Below are 25,299 nucleotides of genomic sequence, written 5' to 3' on the forward strand. Positions count from 1 at the left end.
AAATATGGCTTGATCAGTGAGACTGTAGTGTTCTTAAATCAGTTAGGGATAATCCCACCTGTTAGTGGCTAAATATGGGTTTGGGAAGCTTCCTTTTGGTCCTTATTGTGAGGAACTGGCCTGTGTAAGAAAAAATTCACAAACTTGGTTAATGTGTCAAATGTCTAAAATTCTTGTTAATACTGAAGCAATTTTGTCCAAATTTTTATGCCACTAAAAGGTGTTTTTTTTTTTTTTTTTTTTAAATTATAAAAAACATAGCTTTGGACACTAATAATACAAAACTTACGCACATGGTCAACTTAACATCTGAATTGGATTCAATTTTAGCATCTTATTTTTCTTGTGTTTTTACCGGAACCATACTTCCTTGCCAGTTGTGTTGAACATAAAGCTCATTGTTGTGGGGTATTATGGAAAATTGTAAAATGAAAGTTCATAACACATAGTTAAAGGAATAGAATAAAAATTAAATTTGAAATAATTCAGAGGACAGTGTAAAGGAATAACTGACTGGATTACCACATATTTCAAGTAGGTACACATTAACTCAGTCACTGTTAATTTTCAAATATGGAGCAGTTTTTATTTGTAAAGAGGCATCAGTACTAGTCAAGATAAATGAAAACTGAAATAAATATTATCATGTCCTTTTATGTTGTCTGCTCATTTACAGGAAGACATGAATTTAAATGAAGAACGTAAAGCTCCTTTACGAAATAAGGATTTGACCACGAAACGTGAGATGGTTGGCCAGTATATTTCTGCAACTGCTAAATCTGTAAGTTAACTTTTCCAGGATAGACCAGAATAATAAGCTTGGCTTCATGTACTTTATGCTTTTTGAGATGAAATAAACTGAGGCAGCAATCAGACTATCCTTAGAGTGCTTAGAAATCCATTGTGCATAATGCACTTTAAAATTCCCTCAATTGTAGATAAACTGTTTGAGGTGTACTAAATTTTAATTAATCTGAAACATGACACTCACTTCACTGTAAACTAGTCAGACTTCAAAATCTACTGCTCTAGGGTAATCAGTAGGACTTGATGAAATCATGGAATTGTCAAATTTGTAAAGTAATAAAATTGATGTTGGACAAGGTCTCAATTTGTTAAATTAGTTAAGTAATGTAGCTGGCTTGGTGGGAGCACAAGATGTTCTGGTGCTGGTGAGAAACGTTCTGTTGTAAGATGAAATACCACCATTCCTAGGGAGAATCTTATGGAGCTGTCAGTGTTCAGTGTTGAAGAATTTCCATACTCCTTGCTGTGCTCATAAACACCTTGTGTTAGTGAATCCACAGTTCACTACTTCGTTATGCCATAAAGGTGGTCAGTTACTTACAAGTATATGGATGCATGCAAAGTCCCTAGAGGGAGAGATTATTTTCAGGTAAAATGGCCACAGGATTGTCCATCTCCAGTTTGCCAATGTCCAGTTAAGGTTGATTGCAGTGAAGGATGATAACTTGTTCTTGGACATCTGTTTAGGTGGGAGAGATGCAGTATAGTCTCAAATGGTTGAAATCTCATTTATATTTCTCAGTTGTAGGAAAAATTAATACCACTTGATAACACAGGTTATTAAATAGAACCATAATGCTTTTTATGTTACAAGAGTTTAATACTGATAAATGATTTCCTTTTGAGGTATAAAAAGATGTTACAAAACTATTTGAACATTATCTGAAACATCTGTAGTACTTCCACTGTAAATTACGAATGTGTTTTGCCCTGTATTCCTCTCTTCTATTTGCTGTACGTTGTACTTTAAGCAAGCTGATTTCTGAATGTCAAACAACTTAAACAACGCATTGCAGCACTGCCAGAGCAGAGTAACAGCATTTTTAAAATTTTGCTTTTGGTATCCAAGAGCAGAAATATGTTTCAAGTGATAAATGAAATTTGCCATTAGCAACATTTTCAATAGAATTGGGTGATGCATAGTTTTACTTGGGAATTTGGACATTTCCCCCCATTTTTGCACTCAGTTATTTGTAGCAAAATGCTTTGGGAAACACAAGCTTTATATTCAGGCTAATACCTAAAGGCAGAAATTTTAGTAATTTTATATAACTATGGCCTGGTCTACACTAACCCCCCAAGTCGAAATAAGGTATGCAACTTCAGCTACGTGAATAACGTAGCTGAAGTCGACATACCTTACTTCGAACGTACCGCGGTTCAGACGCGGTCCACACGGGGCAGGCAGGCTCCCCCGTCGACTCCGCGGTACTCCTCTCGTTGAGATGGAGTACCGCAGTCGACGGCGAGCACTTCCTGGTTCGATTTATCGCGTCCAGACCAGACGCGATAAATCGAACCCGGAAGTTCGATCCCCAGCCGCCGAACTAGCGGCTAAGTATAGACCAGCCCTAAGTCTGAGTGCAAAATACAGATAACTATACATGGATAATCATGTGTTTTTATTTTTAAAATGAACTGGAAAATAAGATTTAGTTTATCTTCCTAATGATAAGCATAGAACTGAAAGTGAGGTAAGTGACTTGAGCTTCCGAGTTTTTTTTTTTTTTTTACAAATTTTCATCAGTACACTGTTACTAATATGAAGTTTTGACTTCAAACAGTTTCTTGCAACACTAAAACTACATATAACTAAATGAATTTTTGGAAGAAGTTACGTGATTATCCTTTTCACTGAATGAGGAAATTTGACTGGTGTAATGTGTAAATAGATATATTGAAAGAAAGTTGCATCTGTCTTCACTTTATTAAACAGATAGATATGAAAGTTTAAAGTTTGTCCTCCAAGAAATGAAAAATCCAGAGTTCAGAAACATGTAATGCTTTAAACATACTGCAATCATCTAATACACAAGTTGTAATAACATTCCACTATTATGAAAATGATTTGGTAATATTTTGTGTGAACTAGCTCTGGGTTTATTGCGGTATTTTTGATTAGGATGCTTTAAAGCTTCTTTTTCTCCATTTCATATTATTAAAAAATCAAATGTAGTATCAGTCCAAGCAAGAGGAAAACCAATTACATGTTACTAAAACTTCCTTGTTGCAGAAGGAATGGAAAAAGTCTCTACTGGGAATATGTAAAGCAATACTCTTTTCAAAAATATTTTTTGAAAGTGGCTTTTTTCCCTAAAGATGTTAAGATTGTTTTTCAATAATTGACATAATTTAGGAATTTAATAATAAGCATGGCTAAGGTTGCATGCCTAACAGCTTTTGTTTGCATTTTAAGAAACTTTAACCTTATCACAATACGTAATACAGTGTGGAGAAGTATAGCATAAACTTGGGAGTTGATTTTAAATACAATACTAAGTATAGTTTTTGTTTTTTTCCCCAAAGAACCTTCAGAGAAATCTCCATTTCAAAATGTTGTTCAGCCTTCAGTATGGATGTTTCATTGATGCCTAAAATGTTTTCCCTTTAAAATATTGTACTCCAGCTCACATGTAGACTTTAAAATAGGTAATTTAGGTGCATGTCAATTGAGTTCTAAAACTTGAATGGAATTTATAAATAAAGAAGTGTAGATGTATGTTCGTAACTTTTTCTCAGTAACGTTATTATTCTCGTGGTCCTGACTTGTCTGTTGGCTTAAATCTAATGAAAGATTTATGTATGTAAAATAACTAAACTTAGGAGTTAATGATTTTAATGGTGTGACCTACCTGTTAAGTGTCCTTAAGATTTGTCTGTTTCATAATTGCATCTATGTTTGATAACCTTTCTGTGGCAACTACAGCAGTTGATTAAAAGGAGAAAACAAATTCAACAGTTGACTCAAATGCAATGTCCTTTTATTCTTAAGTACTATTTTCATCAATCTGCTTTGTTCGCTTGATTGTCATTGTCCTCTGCTGAACGTGCTTCCTTCCCACTTAGTTGACTGCTTCTGTGGATATTATTCTCTTGCTGGGCATTCCCATGAGTAACTTATAGTTTCAGTGCCTTGAGTGGCTTCTTTTCTTTGTTGGGTAAGTACTTTGTAGGGGGTGAATGGCACCTAGACTGATTTACTGTGAGTTTGCAGATGCTTTGCCAAGTGACCAGCCTTCTGCAAGTCAAGTTGATGGATGACTGTTAGAAGAATTTGGCAACAAAGGTCAGGCAGATTCATGTGTTCATATCCCACAATTGAGGTTCACACGGTCCATGGTCTACACCTAGTAGTCTACACACTTCAGCTGGCAGCTCCTTTCTGGAAGTAAAAGGCATATTAGCAGTAAACTGTCTTGAATGGTTAGTTGTAGTAGGGGCTGCTACAGTGTTTTTTTTGTTTTTTTTAATGCCAATGTCTAGCAGCCTAGTTAAAAAATATATTAATCAAAAACATAAATGGCCTTAAAACTATATTATTAATTAAGCTGTAGAGGTTTCTTAGTTTTGTCTTTACTCCTTTAGATTGTCCTTATTACTCTTGGGATCTATCCATTAATAGCTGAACTATAAGATTTTTGGTTTTTTTGCCAGAAAGTTTCTCCTACCCTGTTAGGTCAGATAATATTTCCACAGACTACTTAAGGTACAAAACAAACTTAAAAACCTGAAGAGTCCAAGACCTTCCTCCCCCTCCCCCCAGGATATCACAATATCAAAAGATACAGCTTTTAAGCATTTTAATTATGAGCAAATTAATTGATTTTTTGTTTACATAATTGTCCCTGTGGGTTCACCACTTTGTGGGGAGGGAGTGCACCTGAGCTGGGAGACCTTTGGTAGCAGTGTCCATATGGTCTGCTCCTGTGGTCTGTACACCCTCATGCCCTGTCTGAGGGCATGTTGCTGCTCTGTTTCCTTCTCAATTGCCTCTGGCATGGCACTGAGCTCTGTGGTGTCCATTAGTTAGTGCTACTAGTCTTAGGCTTGCTACTTTAATTGCCTTGTTTCCTTATTGTTTTATTACATCTAACTATTTACTTACTGCACACATTTGTTTGCGTGTCTTGTGGGCCTGCCTTGTTCAGTCTTTCATAGGTGTGGTTCAGCACCCCCTCCCATTTCCACTCTGGTAAGAGCCTCTTCCTTTGTCAGAGGCTTTGTGATTTTTTTTTTTTTAATTCGTTATTCTGGAAACCTAAGTTTAAATCCTACCATACATGCAGAGGGTCTCTTCCCCTGAGCGACATTCTAATTGTCTTCACTGTCTATTATTGAAAAATTGCTTACTTTCTCATTTTTACCATGTAAAATAAATTGATTGGAATATGAATATTGTACTTAGATTTCAGTGTATAGTATATAGAGCAGTATAAACAAGTCACTATCTGTATGAAATTTTAGTTTGTACTGACATTGCTAGTGATTTTTATGTAGTCTGTTGTAAAACTAGACAATATCAAGATAAGTTGATGTACCCCCTGGAAGACCTTGGCATACTCCCAGGGTACACACACCTCTGGTTGAGAACCACTGATTTGTAAGCCACCAGGTAGGAGCAAGATCCTATCCTTGGGAATAAAAGCATTAGTACTTAGGAATGGATGCATAGCCCATCCGATAGACATCACAACTGCATACTTATCAGGTCTGCAGAATATGGTAGCCAACACACTGAACTGACCTTTTTACCAGGCCCACAAATGGGATCTGATTATACAGGCAATGTTTTTCATTTGCGGCTTCCCAGAGATAGACCTCTTTGGCATCCAACAAGCAGTGATGCAAGTTACACTCGGGGAGGATCCTGGCTGCAATTCGCAAGGAGGTGGTTTCCATGCTGGCCAAGAACCCTGCTGGAAGCTTGTCCCCCAACACCATTGCATCTCAAGTTTCTGAAAAAGAGCTAAGTCAACATCATCCGATGGTGTCAACCTGTCTGAGGCAGACACAGTGCTTGGACCTGTTGCTTTGGCCACCTCTTTGACTGCCACTGACAGTAGGCTTGCTGATTCAAGACTCAGGGAAAACTGTTCACCCCAGTCTACCCATGCCGCATCGCATGGCTTGGCTCCTGGATGACTAGTAGGTGTAAAAATAGACTCTTCATTTGAAGTGCAGAACATACTGTTGAACAATAGAAAACTGTCCATGCGGAAGACTGAACTTCAAAAATGGAAGTAAATCTACTGTGGTTTGTCTGCTTCAGATTCTCACTTAACTCACGTATTGGACTACCTGTTAAATTTGAAGATGTTGAGTTTGTCACTGAGTTCTGTTAAAGTCCAGCTTGTAGCTATTACAACCTTCCACTTACCTGTTTGAGTTCGTTATTTGAATATCCCACAACCTCTAGGTTCATTAAGGACCTTGCCAAACTCTACATGTTACAGAGCCCACATGGACCTCTGACCTTAATTAATCAGAATAGTTTTGGCCAAAATTATTTTTCAGGGGACTTAGCATTCATAAAACTGGGGTTCAGGTGACCTTTTCTTGCAGTAGAATGAAATAAACCTTTTGCTGTAGGGCTGCCAGTAGCAGCAATGAAAATTGACCCAAGTCAGTATTATTACCCAGCTTGAGAGCTGTGATAGTTACTGGAGCTGTCCAAACACTCAAGGCACCCTGCACTGGTTACACTTGCTTCTCATTGGTTGACTCATGTAGTAACTTGGCCAGAATAAGGCTGTCTGGTGCCTTAGGGACTTGTAAGTGAGGCTGTGTGTTCTGTAGCTACAACCCAATGCCATGCCTCTGCTCCTCTGCCATGGCTACCTTCCTCATTGATATGACAGTGACAATGGGCCACTCATACAAGCTGTGCTCTGGGGTCAACACTCAGCAAATGCAATTACATTGTGATTTACAATGTCCCATCTTAATGCTCATTTCTCCCTGGAACTTTATACAACACACGTGCTTATCTAATCCCCTTAAGGCAAAATGTACTGATGGCAATCTCCTCTCTTCTTCGGTCAGATCCAGGTTGTCATCTTGTTTCATAAAGCAGATCCCTTTATTCATTAAGATTCCTAAAGTAATCGAGCATTTAAAACTATTCTGACCCTTCTCTAATAAGAATTTAGTATCTCAAAGTTGCGTTGGTACAGCACCTAACACAGTCGTGTACATTTGTCTGATAATTCTGTTCTTTACTGTAGTTTCAAACCAAGTTTGGCTTACTGACCTGTAATTGCCAGGATCAGTGCACAGCAATGAGAAGATGGCCAGATTTGAGTGGTCAGAGGTAATTGCGTTCAAGGGATTACAGATATTTACTGTTGCTCCCTGGTTAGGCTGAAAAGATCTTGCCTTGCTTGGTTTACAATAAGACTAAATCTAGAGAAGTTGAGTAAACAGTTTGTGTCGTTTTAATTCAATTTGCTGTCTGTCTGTAGTTTTTCAACACAATAGTTGTATAGGTAACTTCAGGGAGATCTAAGACAACGAAAACACTTGGGTCTGTCTGTGGGCATGGACAAAAGGTCCTTTCCCAGTTCAATTGCTTATCATGCTGCAATGGGTGAGGAGAAAAGTTGAGATCTTTTGGTTTTAAGGGCAAAACCATCTGGGGTTAATGAACCAAGCAGAAATACATGGTTTTCTTGTGGATGATGTGTTAAATGCAAATCCAGCTACCTGTTAATCTATGTGCACACTTGCTGTTAAATGAAGTGATGGACAATGACAAAGGATGGCTTCTAAAAACACAAATTCTGGATTATGTGGTTTTGTCACTGTTGAAAAACATCCATACTGAATATTTGAACAAAAATGTGATGTGAGGACTTCATGAAAATACTAAGATGAGACTTTCAGCCAGAAGACACATTAGTGAGCTTATGAAAATTGAATTAAAGAAATGTTCCTTCTAAAATATAGTAAAAGCTCTGTTCAAGTAATAAACACTTGGTATAATAATACAGAGGTAAAATGTAAATTAATGTTATTAAAGGAGTATTCACTTTGTAGTTGAGTTCTTCTCTACATCTGTTGAAATGTCTAGTGCCTGATACCTTAACACTTTTTGCAGTCTTTTAATAATTGATATGAAGATATCAAACTAGACCACTCTTCAGCTGGTAATGAAGTATATAAAATATTGGTAACTGAACATGAGTAAAAATCGCAGTTATTTTTTCCACCACAGAATCAGAATATGCTAGTTTGATAAATGAAGTATTAAAAGAATTTAATTATTTACTAATAATTAAACATTTAACTACTCGTGTGAAATGCTACAGCCTACTAATAACTTTGCTATTTTTTTTTTTTTTTTTTACACTATAACCATTCTTCGCTGACCACTGCATGCAGATAATTGGAAGTAAAGTTGCGGTGAGTACAAATGTGGTGGTGTTTTTTCTTAAGTTCATGTTTATATTGTAGAATTTAGGCTTAACATTGAGTTATTTCATCATCTTTTATGCACCCTTAACACATGCCAGATAGTGCTTGTTTTATCATATTGTCAGCTTAATGGTTTAGGGAAAAATAGTAAGAAATTATTAATTTACTGTAATCTCTCTTGAATCAGACTGGGAGTCTTACCGTTGACAACAGACTTTGAATCAGGCCTTCTATATGCAGTTGAGGCAGGTTTTGCTTTTTACTGCAAAAGTAATACTTGATTCATAGTTATGAAATTCAGTCGGTCTTATTGTGTCTCATGTAGACCTTGATATTCAGCCGTGGCTCATAGTCCAGTACAAAAAAATCTGCTGCAGAATATCACTTGGAGCTGTGAGAAACTTAGAATATAGGATCTAGAACCTTAGGTAATCCTGCAAACTTCAAGCATGGCATGAGGCCTTCCGGAAACTATGGTTTTAGTGTTTCACTGAGAGTGAAACAGAGTCTTCTGTTTTGACTCTTGTTCACTTTTGTCACTTAGTGTGTGTAACACCTCATTGCTTTGCGAATAAAGTCGTCATATATATATGAAGTCTGTTGTGGCTGGATCTTGCTGTTGTAGAAGGCAGGGCAAAACTGTCGTTTGGGCTTGTCAACAAATGTCATGTACTATGAAATGTGGTATTTGCTCAAGCATTTGAGGTCAAAAGTACTGTGGAATAGAAGAAAGCAAATCTAATGTTTAACTCGAATTCACGTGTAAAATTGAGAAGCAGTGATGACATGGCTATTAATGAAGATTTTTGTGGAAAAAAGTAATTCCTGAGATTCAATCAGTGTCATTGACTCTAGATGCACAGTCAGCACCTCTATAATGTTTATTAAACAAATATATTATTTTGTTGTGGGAATAGACTCAGGAAGTGAGGATAGTTTTGCAAAAGAGTTTTTAAAATTTTTAAGTGTGGTAATTAAATATGTACATTTTAAATGACAGGCTGGAGCCAGGATATCTATTGATGTAACTGTGGTACAATGTCTTTTCAAGAAGACATTAAACCAAACACTCACCTGAAGTCTGCTGCAGTGTTTTTTCTGTTTGAATCACGTCAGTGATTCCTTTGCTGTGTAGTTTTGTGTTATGAACCATAAATTTTAACTTTTTATTCTTTAAGGTCTAATAATTGTTGCATCAGCATTTTACATGTTCAAAGCCCATTTGAGATATGCCAGGGTTATAAATGATACTGCTGCTGGTTTGTCCTCATTCAGAATAAAATCTAAAAAGTCTGTCTATTTGCTGTGCTCCTTGGCTTGTAAATAGTGTTATTTCAAATGCTTCTTCGGATGTGAGATCAGAGTAGTGATATAGCAGTCTGTGTATTATAAGGTATTTCCATTCTGGGGAAAATGAGTGAAATGGTCAATCCTCCTTCATTTTTCTGCTTATACTGTAGAAACTAGGAAAGGGGACTACACAAACAAATTCTTTCCCAGGTGTGAATGAATCTGAAGGCAGTCCTGAGAGAGAATAATTTAAGTAAGGGAAACTGGTAGCATTCCTAATAAAATGAGGAAAATCCTGAGGATTCTGTGAAGCAGCTTTGAAGATTGTATAACAAATAGTTTGAGCCTTGACAGAGGAGTAGAATTGCTACTACACTAAAAGAACACCCTCTTCCCCCCCCCCCCCCCCCAACCAAACCATTGCACATTTCTCTTGATTGTTTCTTGAAGGTTACAACAATGCGCTTTTGTTTAGAGTAACATTGTTAAATAATAAAATCCTCAGGTCTCTCTTGAACAGGATGTTACCATGTTGCAGAGTGAGTATCTTTTCACTACTCATGACATCTTTCTGGTGACTTTATTAAGTTGAGTGACATCTGTGATTACACATGTAACAAACCAGGCATGTCTATCAAATATTGTTAATCAAAACAGTTGGGCAGGTGTGCTGAGTTTTTAGCAGGTGAGTGTACTTGGATATTAATGAAATGATAATCAGATTTCTAAATATCTATTTGCCCTCAACTATTTTGCTGGGTACGTAATTGGTGCATTCATTTTTCCCTAACAGCTCCCCATATTATCAGATTATAAACTTTTTAATTAATTGTTCCTATAAAATAGTTTGGTTCTCAAACCCCTTTATAAAACTCCTTTCTGCCCCATGTTGGTCACACTGTAACAGGTGATAATGTCAGGAGCTGCCTGGGTGATATTGGATCTGTTAAAGAACCCATTGTTCTCTCATGAAGTAGGAACCTATACATTAGTGATGTACATCTATAATCTTTTCTGAAAAGATTACAGTATAGTAGTGTTAAAATTTGAAGGGTTATCGTTTGTAAGAGAAATCATGCTTTGCTGTACTGAATGATTTCAACATTTAGGAAATGTTTGTAAGTAGTAAATTTTCTTTTAATATAGGCAATGCCAGATACAAGAGAAAACAATAATTGAACTAGTATACAAGCTTGAGGTTCTGTAATAAAGTATTCTTATGTTAGGTAGCACATTGTAAACCTTACTGCTTGTCTTGATTTCCACTACAGTATTTTCTTATACTTTAGTTGCTGAAAGCCGACTATTATAGCCTTCCTTTTAGAATATTTTATTTTTTTCTATTAATACTGCAATAAAACAGCCAAGCAGGAGGAACTATAGGTTCTGCTTGCCTCTTTTTGTGTATTTGTATTAGCACTAGTACCAATCTCAAAGCGTTGCTGTCTATGTCATGAATTTACATATTATAAAACATAGATGTCATGCTGGTGAATTCAACTGATAAGCCATGAGGTAGAACTCTTGAAGAGCGGTTATTAGTTGCAGGTAATTTAAATCTCAGTAGGTACCAAGAAATGGTTTTGGGACTAATTTCTTGAAACCTTCAAAGTTAGTATGATTTTTAGCAGATGGCAATGATCTTTATAAAGAAGTTTAATGTTTCAGGTGAAGAGATGAAAATATAAAGAATCATTTATTGAAACGTATGAAAAAAAACTTAAATTTATCAGCAACTTTTATCTGACCATAAAGTTAAACTTGAGTAATAAAAAAGGGCACAATAACATAGCAGATTTGGGGGAAAATGCATTTCCCCCTATAAATTTAAAGGGGGAAAAACAAAACTCAGAACCTGAAGATTTTGACAGTCAGCTGAACACACACCTTCCAAGCATGGTGCCACATTGAGTTGTACTGTTCTTGAATTTAGGGAGATTAAAAGTAGCTTTGAACAATATCTGTCACCAACCAATGATAATCATTTGAATAAATAAAACCTCTGAAATAATTCAATATGTACACCGCTACCTCGATATAACACAAATTCGGATATAATACGGTAAAGCAGTGCTCCGGAGGGCAGGTGGGGGTTGGGCTGCGCACTCTGGTGGATCAAAGCAAGTTCAATATAACACGGTTTCACCTATAACACGGTAAGATTTTTTGGCTCCTAAGGACAGCGTTATATCGAGGTAGAGGTGTATTTTAAATCAACTTTGAAAGGTTTTACCGGTCTTATTATTTTTCAGTTATATACACACATAACTCATTTGCTTCCTCATTGTTTATGCGAGTCCAGTAAAAATGAACAATATTTTTGGAAGAAACAAAACTGAAGAAACAAAAATAAAAGAACAAAAATCTTCTCCTGCAGTCATGAATCTAAATGGGCTAAGGTCAGATCAGATCTTTGATCAAATATTTGAGACAGAAGTTTAATCAAGAATGATTTCAATTGAATAATAATTGAATTGAAGTTTACCTGCTAAAAAAGTAATGTCTGAAAGAGATGGTATTCTTTACCTTTTTGTTACCTGAGTAATTAGCTGCAGATGGATTTGATAGGGCCTTCTCAAACTATATATAATTGTTGGAAATAAGACTCCATAGACTTATAGTTTTAAACCATGAGATGAAGTCACGTGCAGTTCAGTGGGGGTCAATTTGGTAAGATCATGAGGACCCTGGTCAATTTTCTGACTTAAGAATAATTTTTAAGTTACATAGTAAAACTATAAGTAACCATACTTACAGTTGAAAGGTTGGATGAAAAATATTCTTGAAACTTGACAAGACTTCTGTATGGCTAAACATGGTACAATCAGTTCACCTAATTTGTGTGGATTTCCCACACAGCAAAAAGAAGAAAATAAAAAAAAATAAAAATAAAAATTGTGACACAGAAGTATGAAATTGAACTACTTTAAAACTCACTTTTTGGTACATATTGTTTCAACTGGAAAGTTAAAAACAACATAGTTAACATGATTTCATTTTTGTTTGAGAACAGAAGATCCCCCTATTATTTTTTTCTGAAAAAAATTGGAACTAATTTCCTTAACCCAATTTTGTTGCCTTCGTTGCTCGGTAATGTGCTATATTCCTTTGTTCGTTTGGCAGTATGAAAATAGAAAATATGAAAATAGCTGGTTTAATGTAGGTTGTATTATCTCTTTGGGCAAGTAAAAACCTCATGTAAATGTGGCTGGTAAAGATGATTTTGTATGGAACATGCTAAGAAAAGGCTCAGTCCTGTGAGGTACTTAGTGCCCTCAATTTTTATTAGGATCACTTGACGCTTTGCAGGACAACCTCAACATGTACCTATGTATGCATAAATAAAGATTAAGTAGTTATAAATCTTTCATTAATATGCAAATTCAGTTGGCTAAAAATTAAAATATAAATAAATTCAGTGAAGTGCTTTCATAATGCTAATCACTATTGAAAAGAGAGGCAGTGTCAAGGAAACCAATTTTATCTTTTGGAAAGTCAACTCATTTAGATTTTAAATATATTTAAAATATAGGACTTTACAGTGAAAAGTGCTCACTGAATACTACTGGAAATTCTGCTGAGCACTGAGTTGTTTTCCATCTCCTAAGGATGGGGGGAAAAGTAACTAATTGGTTTTAAAACAACAATGCATATTTTGTTAAAGGCTTGCTTCATTAGCTTTAAAATGACTTTTTTTTTCAGTAAATGTTTACTTCGCAAATCCTGAGGTCCACTTCTGAAAAAGGAATGTGTCTACAATTTATATATTTCTTATTTTGGTGAGCTAACAGATGGATTTCTTCCCAGTTTTTTCAAGTTGAATATTACATTTTCTAGTCGCAGTTTAACACAACCTGGTGATGTGTAACTTTTGTCCTAACATCGATATCACTATCTTAAATTTTTATTGAAGTATTAAAGCATTCCTTCAATCTTAAGGTATCAAAACATGTTATAACTACGTAATGCACCCACCACTGGGTGAAATGTCAGCAGTGCCATTCTGCACCAGCAATTTTGTATAACAGATTGTGGCAGATCCGAGCCTTTCTCCAGCTCAGAATGCAAGGATCTGTTTAGGTAAGCAGAACACAGAAAACAAGTTTAAAAACTTGCCAGGACGCTTGGTTTGCATGGATTGTGAAAAGTGGGGCTTTGGACTGCAGCTTCATACATCAGAAGAATGAGGATTGTAGCAGTTTGGCTCTCTAAAATCTTACTTGGGCACTCCTATGTGGTTGGAGGAAAGAGACACCTACTGAACCACCAGTACCATCACTTCATGCTAGGGTTGCCAATTTTGGTTGGATGTATTCCTGGAGGTTTCGTCACATGACATAATCTTTAGTTAAAGATTAATCTTTAATTCATGGAGACTCCAGGATAACCCTGGAGGATTAGCAACCCTACTTCATGCTGAATCAGGTCCTTCCTTTGATTGTTGATAAATGTATAGACCCAGGCCCAGTTTAGCTTCACTTAAAAAAAATCCATTCTTTCCATATTACCACTGATCGATTGGCAATGAGTGGTAATAGATAGGACTGTTATAGCAGGGAAAGTACTTAATTTGTAAGATGACTATGCTTTTAGGAAGTTTCTTAACACTTCAAAGACTTTTTTAAAGTTTTAATATTCCATTCAGGGCTACAGTATTAACTACTACCTGAAGCTATCCTGGCTAGCTTTTGAGCTTCCAAGATGATGGTGATGACCTCGTGGAAATGCTAAATAGTTTGGGTCATGGTTACCCAAGAGTCCACCTTAGTTTGTGTCATGGTACTTCAGCTGAGATGAGCAGAGGCTCCTAAAGCAGAGCTTCCTTATAAATATGTTTGGGGCTGTTGGCAGGGTGTTCCGTTTGAAAGCCTCTTGGCTTTGGGTCCTGTTTCACCTAGATTAACCTTCCAGATATGCTGCAAAGGTCTAGCTTTACTTAAAGCATTTGGGTGATATTTGAGGAATTTAAGTTTTTTGTTTTGTTTTAAAAGTTTTAGTGGTTAGTAATTGTGCAGGGTTAGTGTGGGGTGAGCAGTTTAATTCTTAGAATGATGATGAAACTAACTTAAACTGTTATACGTCACCCAGAGTGTAGAGTAGTTGAATTTGGGACATATTCCACAAATCTAAACAAAAATAAATAAAATTGACTGACTACAAAACACGGAGTTTGAATGTAATTAATTTGGCAAATAAATTAACTGACACTCTTTATTCAGAAAATTACTTCACTCTTTTTCAAGTGTTCAGTGATTATTTGTGAGCATTGTATCTTCAGGGTGGACGATTTGAGTAAACAGTGGAGTAAGATAAGAAATAAGTCACACCAGGACTGCCTTTGCCATCCCTTGTATCATACCATATATATTCCAATTAAATAACGAAAAGCATAAAATGTGAGAATTTCATTTGGTAGCAAATCAAGTACAACCAAATAGTTAATTACTGTATTGGGGGAGGGGAATTTTTCATGGCGGTAAACATTTTTAAAGGTAATGGAGTATTTTTGTTGTCTGCACTTGCTGTGACATAAGCAGTGAAAACCATTCTGAAAGCTAATATGGAAATGAATGAAGAAAAAAATTGTAGCTCTACAGCCCATTATAACATTTGATGCAAACCAAAAGCCAAAACTTAAAACTGATGTACAGATGTAATAGTTTTGTATGCATATAGGTAAACTAATTGCTGTTTAAATAGTGCCAATCAGTAGGCATTCCTGATGTTTTAAATATAAGGAAACAACCGTTTAGTTGTGAATGGTGAACAGTGACAGGAGGGGTTTTTTGTTTTGTTTTTTTAAGGTCCAAATGGCTGCAACTTTAATGTACCTTAATATACCTCCTCGAAGCATCCTGTCCTGGCTGCTGTGAAGGGATGGCAATTTAACTTCAGAGCTACCACATAAGCCAACTCCTAGGTAACATACAAGTGCTTAGGTTTCCATGAAATCCAAGTGTTATTTGGCTAATTACCACAGCTGGTCTTTGATGTCTGGAGTATTCCCCCTCCCCCTTAAGTTTTATCAGATGAGTAATGTCTCAGTCTAATGTTGCCAGGACCAGCTGCCACAGAGGGTGCAAGCCTCAAACTTAACTGGCATACCAAGCACAGTAGTGCCATCTTGCTACAGGTATCATGTTCCTATCTAATACCGTAGTCAAAACTGTTTTCCAGATCTCTTTAGGCTAGCAGGAGCTTTTTAGTATTGCCTCTTCTATGTTCCTATCTACTATAGACATTCTAATTTGAGGTGCTAAAGCCTGATGCTGTTTCTTGTAAATCATTACTCTGACTTTGGGAATACAAAAGATAATTCTGATGCCATTTTATTCTTCAGTTGCTTATCTTTAATGATGTGTAAAGAAGTGGGTAGAAAAGTACACATTTCATATAAAAAGCAGCATACAAGTGTAATAATGTACAAATTCATAGTGTTTTGTTAAAGGTATCCTGCTCCAACATTTCAATTCTTGTTTTTAAATGTGGTGTTGTGCATGAAAGATAATTCACTCTTTCCCCCAATGTAAGAGCATTGCTTATTTGTCAGGAGGTTGATTTTCATATTTTCCACAGCTGGCATGCTGAAGAATCAACATGCCTTGTTTCTAGACACCCATCTTTCATCTTCATACCTATATCAGTTGCTATAGGCATAACTGATTGGTCATATGCCCACACTTCTAGATGGACAATGTCCTCCATGTTGACTTTATCCTGGAAATTCATTAGCAGAAAGTTAATGCTCCATGCTTGTGCTCTGCTGACCCAGGGAGCGTGAAAGAGATCCAGACTATCTCATGAACATGCAGTTTTTGCTCCACTATATTTTGCATCAATACCACAAAATGTCTAGGTCAAATGAAGCTATTTATTTAAATACAATAGAATCATTTCATTTTGACAAGTTGTATCCTGTTAGAAGTAGTAAATATGGCTGATAACCAGAGTTAAAATGAAACAAAAATAGAAATATCATAATTTCTTTTAAAAGTACAAAAAAGGATTTATAGCAGTGGGTGCAATCCCCGACACAATTAACACCAAATGCATACTAAATCCTATTAGATATGTCATAGGTTAGGCATTTTTCATATTCCTTTTTCACCCATCTTTATTAGTCTCAGTTAGACAGAGACCAGACAGAGCTAAGGAGTTTAGGAGCTGCATATTAATCATAGCCAGTCTGAGATAAACTTATTTCTTGTAACTTATCAAAGCTGTACAGAAGATTAGTCATTCCCTTTGGTAGAGGAACATTTTAGATATTGTTCTGGGGTTTGAACACCATAGCTTTAGACAGCTATTTTCCTGTAATGCCAGCTCAGTAGGGTGATAGCTTCTTTGCCAAAACCTCTATATCATTATTTTGTTGCGTAGAAAATAGGATATTCTAGGGAGCATTATTAGAGGCCAGACAAAAGAACCTTGCAGTATCAAGTAATCATTGAATCATACAGAAATACTTCTTTATTAAATTGTTACTTTAAGCAACAGTTGGTGGATGCTAGCTCCTGTTTCAAGTCATTTTCAATTGCTCAACTCCTTTATCTTGGAGAGGAAAAAGAATTAGCTTAAGGGGCTGCATAAGTAGCTCATGTTAATGCTCATCATTACTAAAGATGCGAGACATGTATAACAGGAGTAATCTGGCAAAGCTCATTCTGATGCTTTAGCCTTAAAAAAGAACTTGTACATGTTTATGGTAATTCTGATAAAGTACAATGAAACAGGTGTTAAAAGCTTCTTATTGTCATCTGATGTTGATGGGATTCATAGTGCTTTGAAATATTAGAAGTGCTCGGCTGCCCCATTTTGTGCTTCTGGAATTTGGATCCTGACTTTTCTCTTTGATTCCTGACCTGTTACTTTTGGAAGGCTTTAAGAGGGCTGGGTGCATAGCTCTGGGTGTGTGGGGAAGGACAGCTCTACTTTCAGCTTCATTAAATCCCTTGGGGATACCAACCATTTGGTTTGTGGTGATGACTACTTAGTGGTGTCCACTACTTAGTGGTGTCCAGCTTTTCTCTAATGAAGAGGAGGTAACTACGAAGTAAAGAATTGTAGAGTGTTGGTGGCTGGAAATAGGACATAGATAAATAAGGGATCCTGAGTTACCAGACTCTTTCCCTCCCAAATAAAGTCTTTAGTGTTGAATTATTTTTTTCTAACACAAATGTTAAATGTTAACAGCACAGCTACACAAATGAATAAATATATTTGTGTCTATGATTTGGTATGATCTGTCCTCACTAATTGTAATACGTGGGCCTGCCCCAAAGATATCAATGGTGTAATAACATACAAAAGTCAGAATGGAGGAATGAACTTGCAATCAGCTGTTTGACTAGTTAGGTAAATTGCAACAACTGCCCACTTTCTCCTCATAGTTGACTAATTACTCTGATGCTTTAGCAGTGGTGCTTTCAAAGTAAGTAAAAAGGACAGGATCTCTGCCATAGAATTGACACCTTAAATTACACTGAAAACAAAAACTATGTCAACAAATGATCCACAATATGTATAAAAATGGAAGGGGAGTGTTTCTGCTGGGGGAACATGACTCTTCTGCACAGAAAAGATTGTGTGAACTTTAGCTTTGCTGTGAGTATTTTTGTTTTTAGTTATGCAGTATGGAAAGCTTTGAGAAATCCATGGAACTGCTAATGGTAGGTCTATGCTTGGAGCTAGGCATGGAAGTGAATTCCAGCTTGAGGAGACATACTAATGCGAGTTCTGGTTGGGCTTGTGTACTAAAAATAGAATGTAGCCTCTGCAGTGTGCGTTGCCCCAAGTTTGTGCCTGTGGTATTGAATGGGTACATAGTTGGGGTAGCTAACCTCTCCCGCTGCTGTTGCTACACTCTATTTTTAGTGCACTAGCTCAACCACAGCTAGCATGAGTGTTTCTCTTCAAGATGGAAAGCTCAACCCCAGCTCAAGGTGTAGCTATACCCAAGTGTCTCACTGGACACTCTTAATTCTTTGATTTAATTATTAGGAGTGAAGAGAGAACAGTGTACCTTCTAAAACAGGGGTTCTCAAACTGGGGTTCAGGACCCCTCAGGGGGTTGAGAGGTTATTACATGGGGGGTCGCGAGCTGTCAGCCTCCACCCCAAACTGCACTTTGCCTCCAGCATTTATAATGATGTTAAATATATAAAAAAGTGTTTTTAATTTATAAGGAGGGTTGCACTCAGAGGCTTGCTATGTGAAAGGGGTCACCAGTAAAAAAGTTTGAGAGCCACTGTTCTAAAAGAAATCTCTGAAGAAGTGCATAGTGCACTGCTGATAATTGCAGATCGCTAGACATACAAATGAAACAATACTTGGTCCATGAAGTCTGAAAAGTTTTAGAGCAGATATTAGCATCAAATCTTCAGTTCTTTCAGCATGTCCAACTTTGGAACATGGTGCCAACGTTTTTATTTCTGGTTCTGCACCTTTGTGGAAGATGGGTTGTTTGTCATTAGTTTATCAAGAAGAAAATAAAACTGGATTGTTTACAAAGGAGAGACTCCTATTTTTCAAATAGGACATTTGCTTATAGCCCGAAGGTAGCTGAGAATTTAAAATCGTTGCATGTTAGTGTGAAAAAGCTGTTTAGAATGAGGTTTAAATTTTTTTTTCTCATTTAATCTTGTGTACTTGGGTTCATGGTAATTGAGTCACCTGGATGGGTCTTGACTTTCTAATGCCATGAATCTCCTGTCTTTAGTGCTGCATGGTTGCAGTATTTAAGTCCTTAAACTTGTTGCTGGCTCAGGATGATTTTTTTCTGCACTTCTTTACAATAGTTTTCGGATAAAATTTCACATCAGGGAAGATTAATTCTTGTGACCAGTTGTCTGTGGAAAAAGCTTCCTTAGCTGTTCAGAGGTATGCCATGTTAAAAATAGTTAGAGGCAGTGGATTAGTGAGCATGGATCAAAAGCAGTCTAATCAGGTACTCCAGTGCAAGAGAGAAGGAGATGTGGCCCTCCCAAGGTCGGTCGGTCTGTCTCTCTCTCACATTCAATGCTCCCTATTTTCCTGAGCCATGTGACCTGGATATAGAAGAAGTTCCAGGAAGGAACCAGCCCGTGGGTCAGAGAAACTGAATCTGTCAATAGCAGAAGCAGCCTACACAGAGGGGCCATTTGACACCTGAAGTCAGGCTGCTTTCTTCAGTTTAAATTAAGGTCTGTCTCTTCGGTCACTTGACCTTCATGCTCTTTCTTCTCCTTTGCCATATCTTCTTATCCAACTAATGATGTTGGTAAACCATAGCTTGGGAGAATCCCCTAACTATCACCTGAGCTGGAACAAGAGCTGTGCCAGGGGAAAGAATTGTGCCCAGGCCTGGAAGCTGTCCAGTCTGAGAAAAAGCTTGCTGAAGCATCTCTGAGGGTGAGATTATCTGTATTCAATTTAATTAGACTGAGATTTGCACATTTAATTTTATTTTGATTGGTGACTTTCTGTATTCAATAAAATCACTTTTTACTTAGTAATTAACTCAAAGTATTAATACCTGGGGGAGCAAACAACTAACTGTGCATATCTCTCTATCAGTGTTATAGAGGGCGAACAATTTGAGTTTACTCTGCATAAGCTTTATACAGGATAAAACGGATTTATTTGGGTTTAGACCCCATTGGGAGTTGGGCATCTGAGTGCTATAGACAAGCACACTTCTGTGAGCTGTTTTCAGGTAAACCTGCAGCTTTGGGGCAAGTAATTCAGACCCTGGGTCTGTGTTGGAGCAGACGGGAGTGTCTGGCTCAGCAAGACAGGGTGCTGGAGCCCTGAGCTGGCAGGGAAAATAGGAGCAGGGGTAGTCTTGGTACATTAGGTGGCAGCTCCCAAGGGGGTTTCTGTGATCCAACCCGTCACAGTGGAGAGCAGTACTTTGGGACAGGCTTATGGTGGTTATTGTTTCTACTGTGCCTAGCACAATGGCACCCCATTCTTGGTTGACCTTAAGACAGTAAATTCTGTATAGTATGTGGTTCATTGCATGGATAGCATTGCCATGTATGTTCCTATGTATATGTTAACTTAGTATTTCAAACATGTCTGTAGAGGAGCGAACTCACCCCTGTGGTGCCTCTTGCTGGTCTCTTCCGGGAATTCGCTCTTCCAGAGTCCTGGAGCACCCCCTGCAGGCCGGTGATCCGCCTGTCCTCTGGCCCCCGTGTCCCTCCCGGACCCCGGTGCCCTTGTATCTGAGGGGCAGCCCCATGGCAGTACACCCCTCAGTACTAGGGTCTCCCCTCCCCAGGGAACCCCCACCCACTATCCCTACTTCGCCTCAGAATAAGGCCACTGTCACTCACCAACTAGCCCCTGCTCCCTGGGGTAGACTGCAGTATAGGCCACTCATCACAGGCAAGGGGGGTTTGGACCTGCTGCCTTGGCCTAGCCCTGGGCTGCCCTCTGCAACCCCCCCACTACCCCTGGCCTTCTCCTAGGCCGCAGCCTGGGGCTTTCCAGGCTGGAGCTCCTCAGCCTTTCCCCAGCCCTGCTCCACTCAGGTACCCTGTGTCTAGCTCGCTGCAGCCAGGCCCTTCTCCCTCTGAAGGCAGAGAGAGACTGCTGAGCTCCTGGCTCCCAGCCTCTTCATACAGGCCAGCTGAGGCCTGATTGGGGCGTGGCCCAGCTGTGGCTGCTTCCCCAATCAGCCTTGTAGCTTTTCCTTTGCCCCAGCCCTGCTCCCTGGCTGTTTTAAGCCCCTCAGGGCAGGAGCGGGGGACCACCCCGCTACACACCCCCTACCTCAAGATCCCCTCCACGGGGGGGGTGGGGTATCTATCCCTAATGCCCCAGCATTTCTCTCAGCTGGGCGCGCAGGGAGTCCCTCTCCTTGCACACGCTCTCCAGTGCAAGGAGCAGCTGGCTCCCTTCCTCCAGTGTTTGGGTTCCTATGGTAGCCTTTTCAGCTCCCCCATGGGATCCTAGGTTTGTCTGGGGCCTCCCTGCCCCTGACAATCCCCTCTTTTGGGCCCTGGTGGTCACCACCCCCTCCTTCAGGGCAGTCTCGGACCCGGCCTGGTCCTCTGGCCTCCCCATCCTTCTCTGGGGGCTAGGCCGCTTTCCCCGGCGCCCCTTGTGGCACAGGAGGCACAGCCAGTGCTCACCCCTGCCCACCTCAGGGCTAGTCTGGGCCCTGCGAGTTCCGTGAGGGCACTCCCTCTTCATGTACCCCGGCTACCCACAGGCCCAACAAGTTTGGAGCCCCCCTGTTAACCTCACAGGGGGCGCTCTCCTAGGTCCATCGTGTCCCGGGTGGAGCCCCTTTGCTCCAGTCCGGTAGGGGCACTCCCTTCTCAAGTGTCCCCGTCGCCCACAGGCAAAACAGTCTTTAGGCGCTGGCACTGGCCTCCAGTCCAAGGTGCCTGGCCTCCGTTCAGGTCCATGTGCCCTCTCCCGCAGCAGCTGAAGCAACCCTGCTTGCTGCTCAGTGAGCCGGGCCACACAGGCTCTTCAATAATAGTCCTTCATGTTTTCTTCTCCACCGTCTGTTTGCTCAAGGCTCTGCTCCGGGCAGTAGTCCACAGTCCTTGCCCTTGCCCCTTGTGTCAGGGGCGGACTGCTATGCCCACGTTCTCCACCACGTGTAGAGGAGCAGACTCATCCCTGCGGCGCCTCCTGCTGGTCACTTCTGGGAATTAGCTTTTCCAGCATCCTGGAGCGCCCCCTGCAGGCTGGTGATCCACCTGTCCTCTGGCCCTGTGTCCCTCCCGGACCCCGGTGCCCTTGTATCTGGGGGGCTTCCCCCTGGCAGTACACCCCTCAGTACTAGGGTCTCCCCTCCCCAGGGAACCCCCACCCACTACCCCTACCTCGCCTCAGAATAAGGCCACTGCCAGTCACCAACTAGCCCCCGCTCCCTGGGGTAGACTGCAATATAGGCCACTCGTCACAGGCAAGAGGGGTTTGACCTGCTGCCTTGGCCTAGCCCTGGGCTGCCCTCTGCAACCCCCAGTACCCCTGGCCTTCTCCTAGGCTGCAGCCTGGGGCTTTCTAGGCTGGAGCTCCCCAGCTCCTCAGCCTTTCCCCAGCCCTGCTTCACTCAGGTACCCTGTGTCTAGCTCGCTGCAGCCAGGCCCTTCTCCCTCTGAAGGCAGAGAGAGACTGCTGAGCTCCTGGCTCCCAGCCTCTTTATACAGGCCAGCTGAGGCCTGATTGGGGCATGGCCCAGCTGCGGCTGCTTCCCCAATCAGCCTTGTAGCTTTTCCTTTGCCCCAGCCCTGCTCCCTGGCTGTTTTAAGACCTTCAGAGCAGGAGCGGGGAACCACCCCGCTACAATGTCTAAATATTGTTTAGATCCGTGAAACCTTCTTAAAATAATAGTACTCTGTTTAGCACCTCAGGATTTAAGGTATAAAATGTGATGATTGAAGTTTCAAATATGTCACATTGCCAAGTTAAATATAAAGTTCCTAACGAAGAAAAAAATATTTTTTGGACCAAAAATACCATCAGTCATAAATTAGCCTGAAAACTTAGTAGATGTACCTTATTTATTAGCAGTAAACAGTCCGTTCTGTCATATCCTTGTGCTTTCTCTTTATTGTGTGCTAAATCCTCCTCCTTGCTCAGAAAATTCTAATTGACTTTGTTTGGAGTTGTGTACTGAGTTTGGGCGTCAGGATTTGGCCCTTGGAAAATGGGACACCCTCTCTCCCCCCGTGCCTTTTAAAGAATTTGCAATACGTTTTTCCACAAGTAATATTTCCAGCTGAGAAATGTAAAACATGCATATGCAATGTACAACGACACAGCAATATTAAAAGTATCACTGTAAATGGTGCGAGGAATTCTGTGATCCATTACAAAATGGAAAAAATATAAGGTTTACATGACCCATATAAAATGTGCTAAATACTTGTAAAGCTACATGTTCTTCAAATGGCTTCGTGTATTCCCAATAATGGGGTACTGCACCCTCTTGTGGTGCCTAATGGTAGAACCTCCTACAAGCAATGCCTGCTGGAGTGCATGTGTGCCCCCTCTTACCTCTCACCTTGGTGTCTTTGAATATTCTGAGGGCAAAGGTATACAAGAGGGCACTGTACCCTCTATTGCTTGAGTTTCTTTCAGACAGAAGTGAATTGCTCTGGTCCTTTGGATCTCAGGTTTTCTCCATTTTAGCATCTTGTTAACTTTATAGTTATATTTTATACTTTTGTTCTTAGTATAGCTTTCCCTTCAGTATAGATTTAAAGGATGCTTATATTCATATTGCAATCTAATACAGTCATGAAAAATACCTGCAGTTCATAGTGGAAGGGTGCCATTTCCAATCTAAGATTCTCCCATTTGGCCTGTCAACAGTACTTTTTTCAAAGTTCCTTTCTGTGGTAGCAGCACATCTGAGAAAACACGGTCTTTTTGTTGACCCATATTTGGACGATTGACTACTGAAAGCTGCTACACCTGAGGTGCTGTTGCGCTACACCACGATTACAGTCTCCTTTGATTCTGGGTCTGCTTCTCAATGTCAAGAAGTCAGTCTCTGCCCAACTGAGAGAATTCCCTTTGTTTAGGTTCTCTACTGGACTCAGTAGCAGGAAGAGCTTTTCTTCTGGAAGACAGGTTTATAAAAATAGAAGAAATGATTTTTGCAAATTCAAGCCTGTCAGTACCCAGGAGGTGATCATCTTTCTGGTTCTCATGGGCCTGATGGCAGCTACAGCTTATGTAACCCCTTAGCCCATCTCAGAATGTGTCCAGTGTACCATTAGATGTCTCATGTTTACACATGCAGCTGGGACTGTCTTCATATGTTTGTCACCATGCTTCAGGATGTTGTGGTTTCACTGAGGTGGTGGATGAACTGATAAAATGTTCTCAGAGTTGTTCTGCTCAATCCCCCTTTGCCATTGGTGACAATAACATGAGATTCTTTCAACAATGGGTGGGGTGCTTTAGCTTACTTCACTGGGCTTTGCAAGAAAAGAGCTTTCAATTCAGTGTGGTAGAATTTAGGGCAATTCATTTGGCTCTTGTCATTCATCCCTCATGTGCAAGGGAAGGTGGTCACATTGCAGCGGACAATAAAACTGTAATGTGTTAAATGAACAAACAAGGGAGAGCTCATGCATTCCAATCTTGTGCTGAACTGGTCAGGTTATGGGATAGGTTCATTCTTCATAAAATCTATCAGGTGGCACTGCATTTGGCAGGGAAAAGCAATATGCCAGCAGATCGTCTCATCGGGGACAGTTCTCAGATTTACAAGTGGTCCCTAAAGGTTCAGGTATCAGAATATCTTTTCCCATTGGCGTCAGCCCAAGGTAGACCTGTTTTGAGACAGAAATCAGCAAGAAATGTCTCCCATTCTATTGAAGAGCAGGGAGGGACTGTCAGTCCTTGCTGGATGCCTGCTTTTCCAAAATGTAGAAGGGCCTTCTGTACATTTTCCCCCCCATCCATTTCAATTAATTCATAAAGTGGTGAAGATTATTCAGTGCAGGGGAAAAATGTTGATTGCTCCAGCTTGGCTGAGACAGTAGTGGTTCAGACGGACGGTAGGTGAGTCTTCCTCTGTCTTCAGCTATTTTGTCACAGCAACAAGGCAAGCTTTATACATACATGCGTACAGTTACTTTCTGTAATTGCTATACCACATCCCTAATATATAAAAAAGGATTTGTTACGTTGGAGTGTACCACTGGTATAAGGTATCCTGTTTCTGAAGTGTACAATATTGAACATTTCAGAGGGAAGTGAGCATTACCTCACCCTAAATAGTGTATCTGACAAATCATAAAGTGGTATATAATGGGAAGATACTTATTCCCG

At 39.6% G+C, this 25,299-nt stretch overlaps 1 protein-coding gene across 1 annotated transcript in view; it reads left to right on the forward strand.

Annotated features, from left to right (window-relative positions):
* DIAPH2 (diaphanous related formin 2) overlaps positions 1-25,299 on the forward strand; it is an 887,225-nt gene that overhangs the window by 63,163 nt on the left and 798,763 nt on the right. Inside the window, exons 4-5 of the mRNA XM_024202840.2 lie at positions 677-781; positions 8,188-8,208. Coding sequence (XP_024058608.1) covers positions 677-781; positions 8,188-8,208 — 126 coding nt within the window. The remainder of the gene's footprint in view (positions 1-676; positions 782-8,187; positions 8,209-25,299) is intronic.

This window comes from Terrapene carolina, unplaced genomic scaffold (genome assembly GCF_002925995.2).
Source record: "Terrapene carolina triunguis isolate 2854851 unplaced genomic scaffold, T_m_triunguis-2.0 Scaffold131, whole genome shotgun sequence".
In the NCBI taxonomy this organism is placed as follows: Eukaryota; Metazoa; Chordata; order Testudines; family Emydidae; genus Terrapene; species Terrapene triunguis.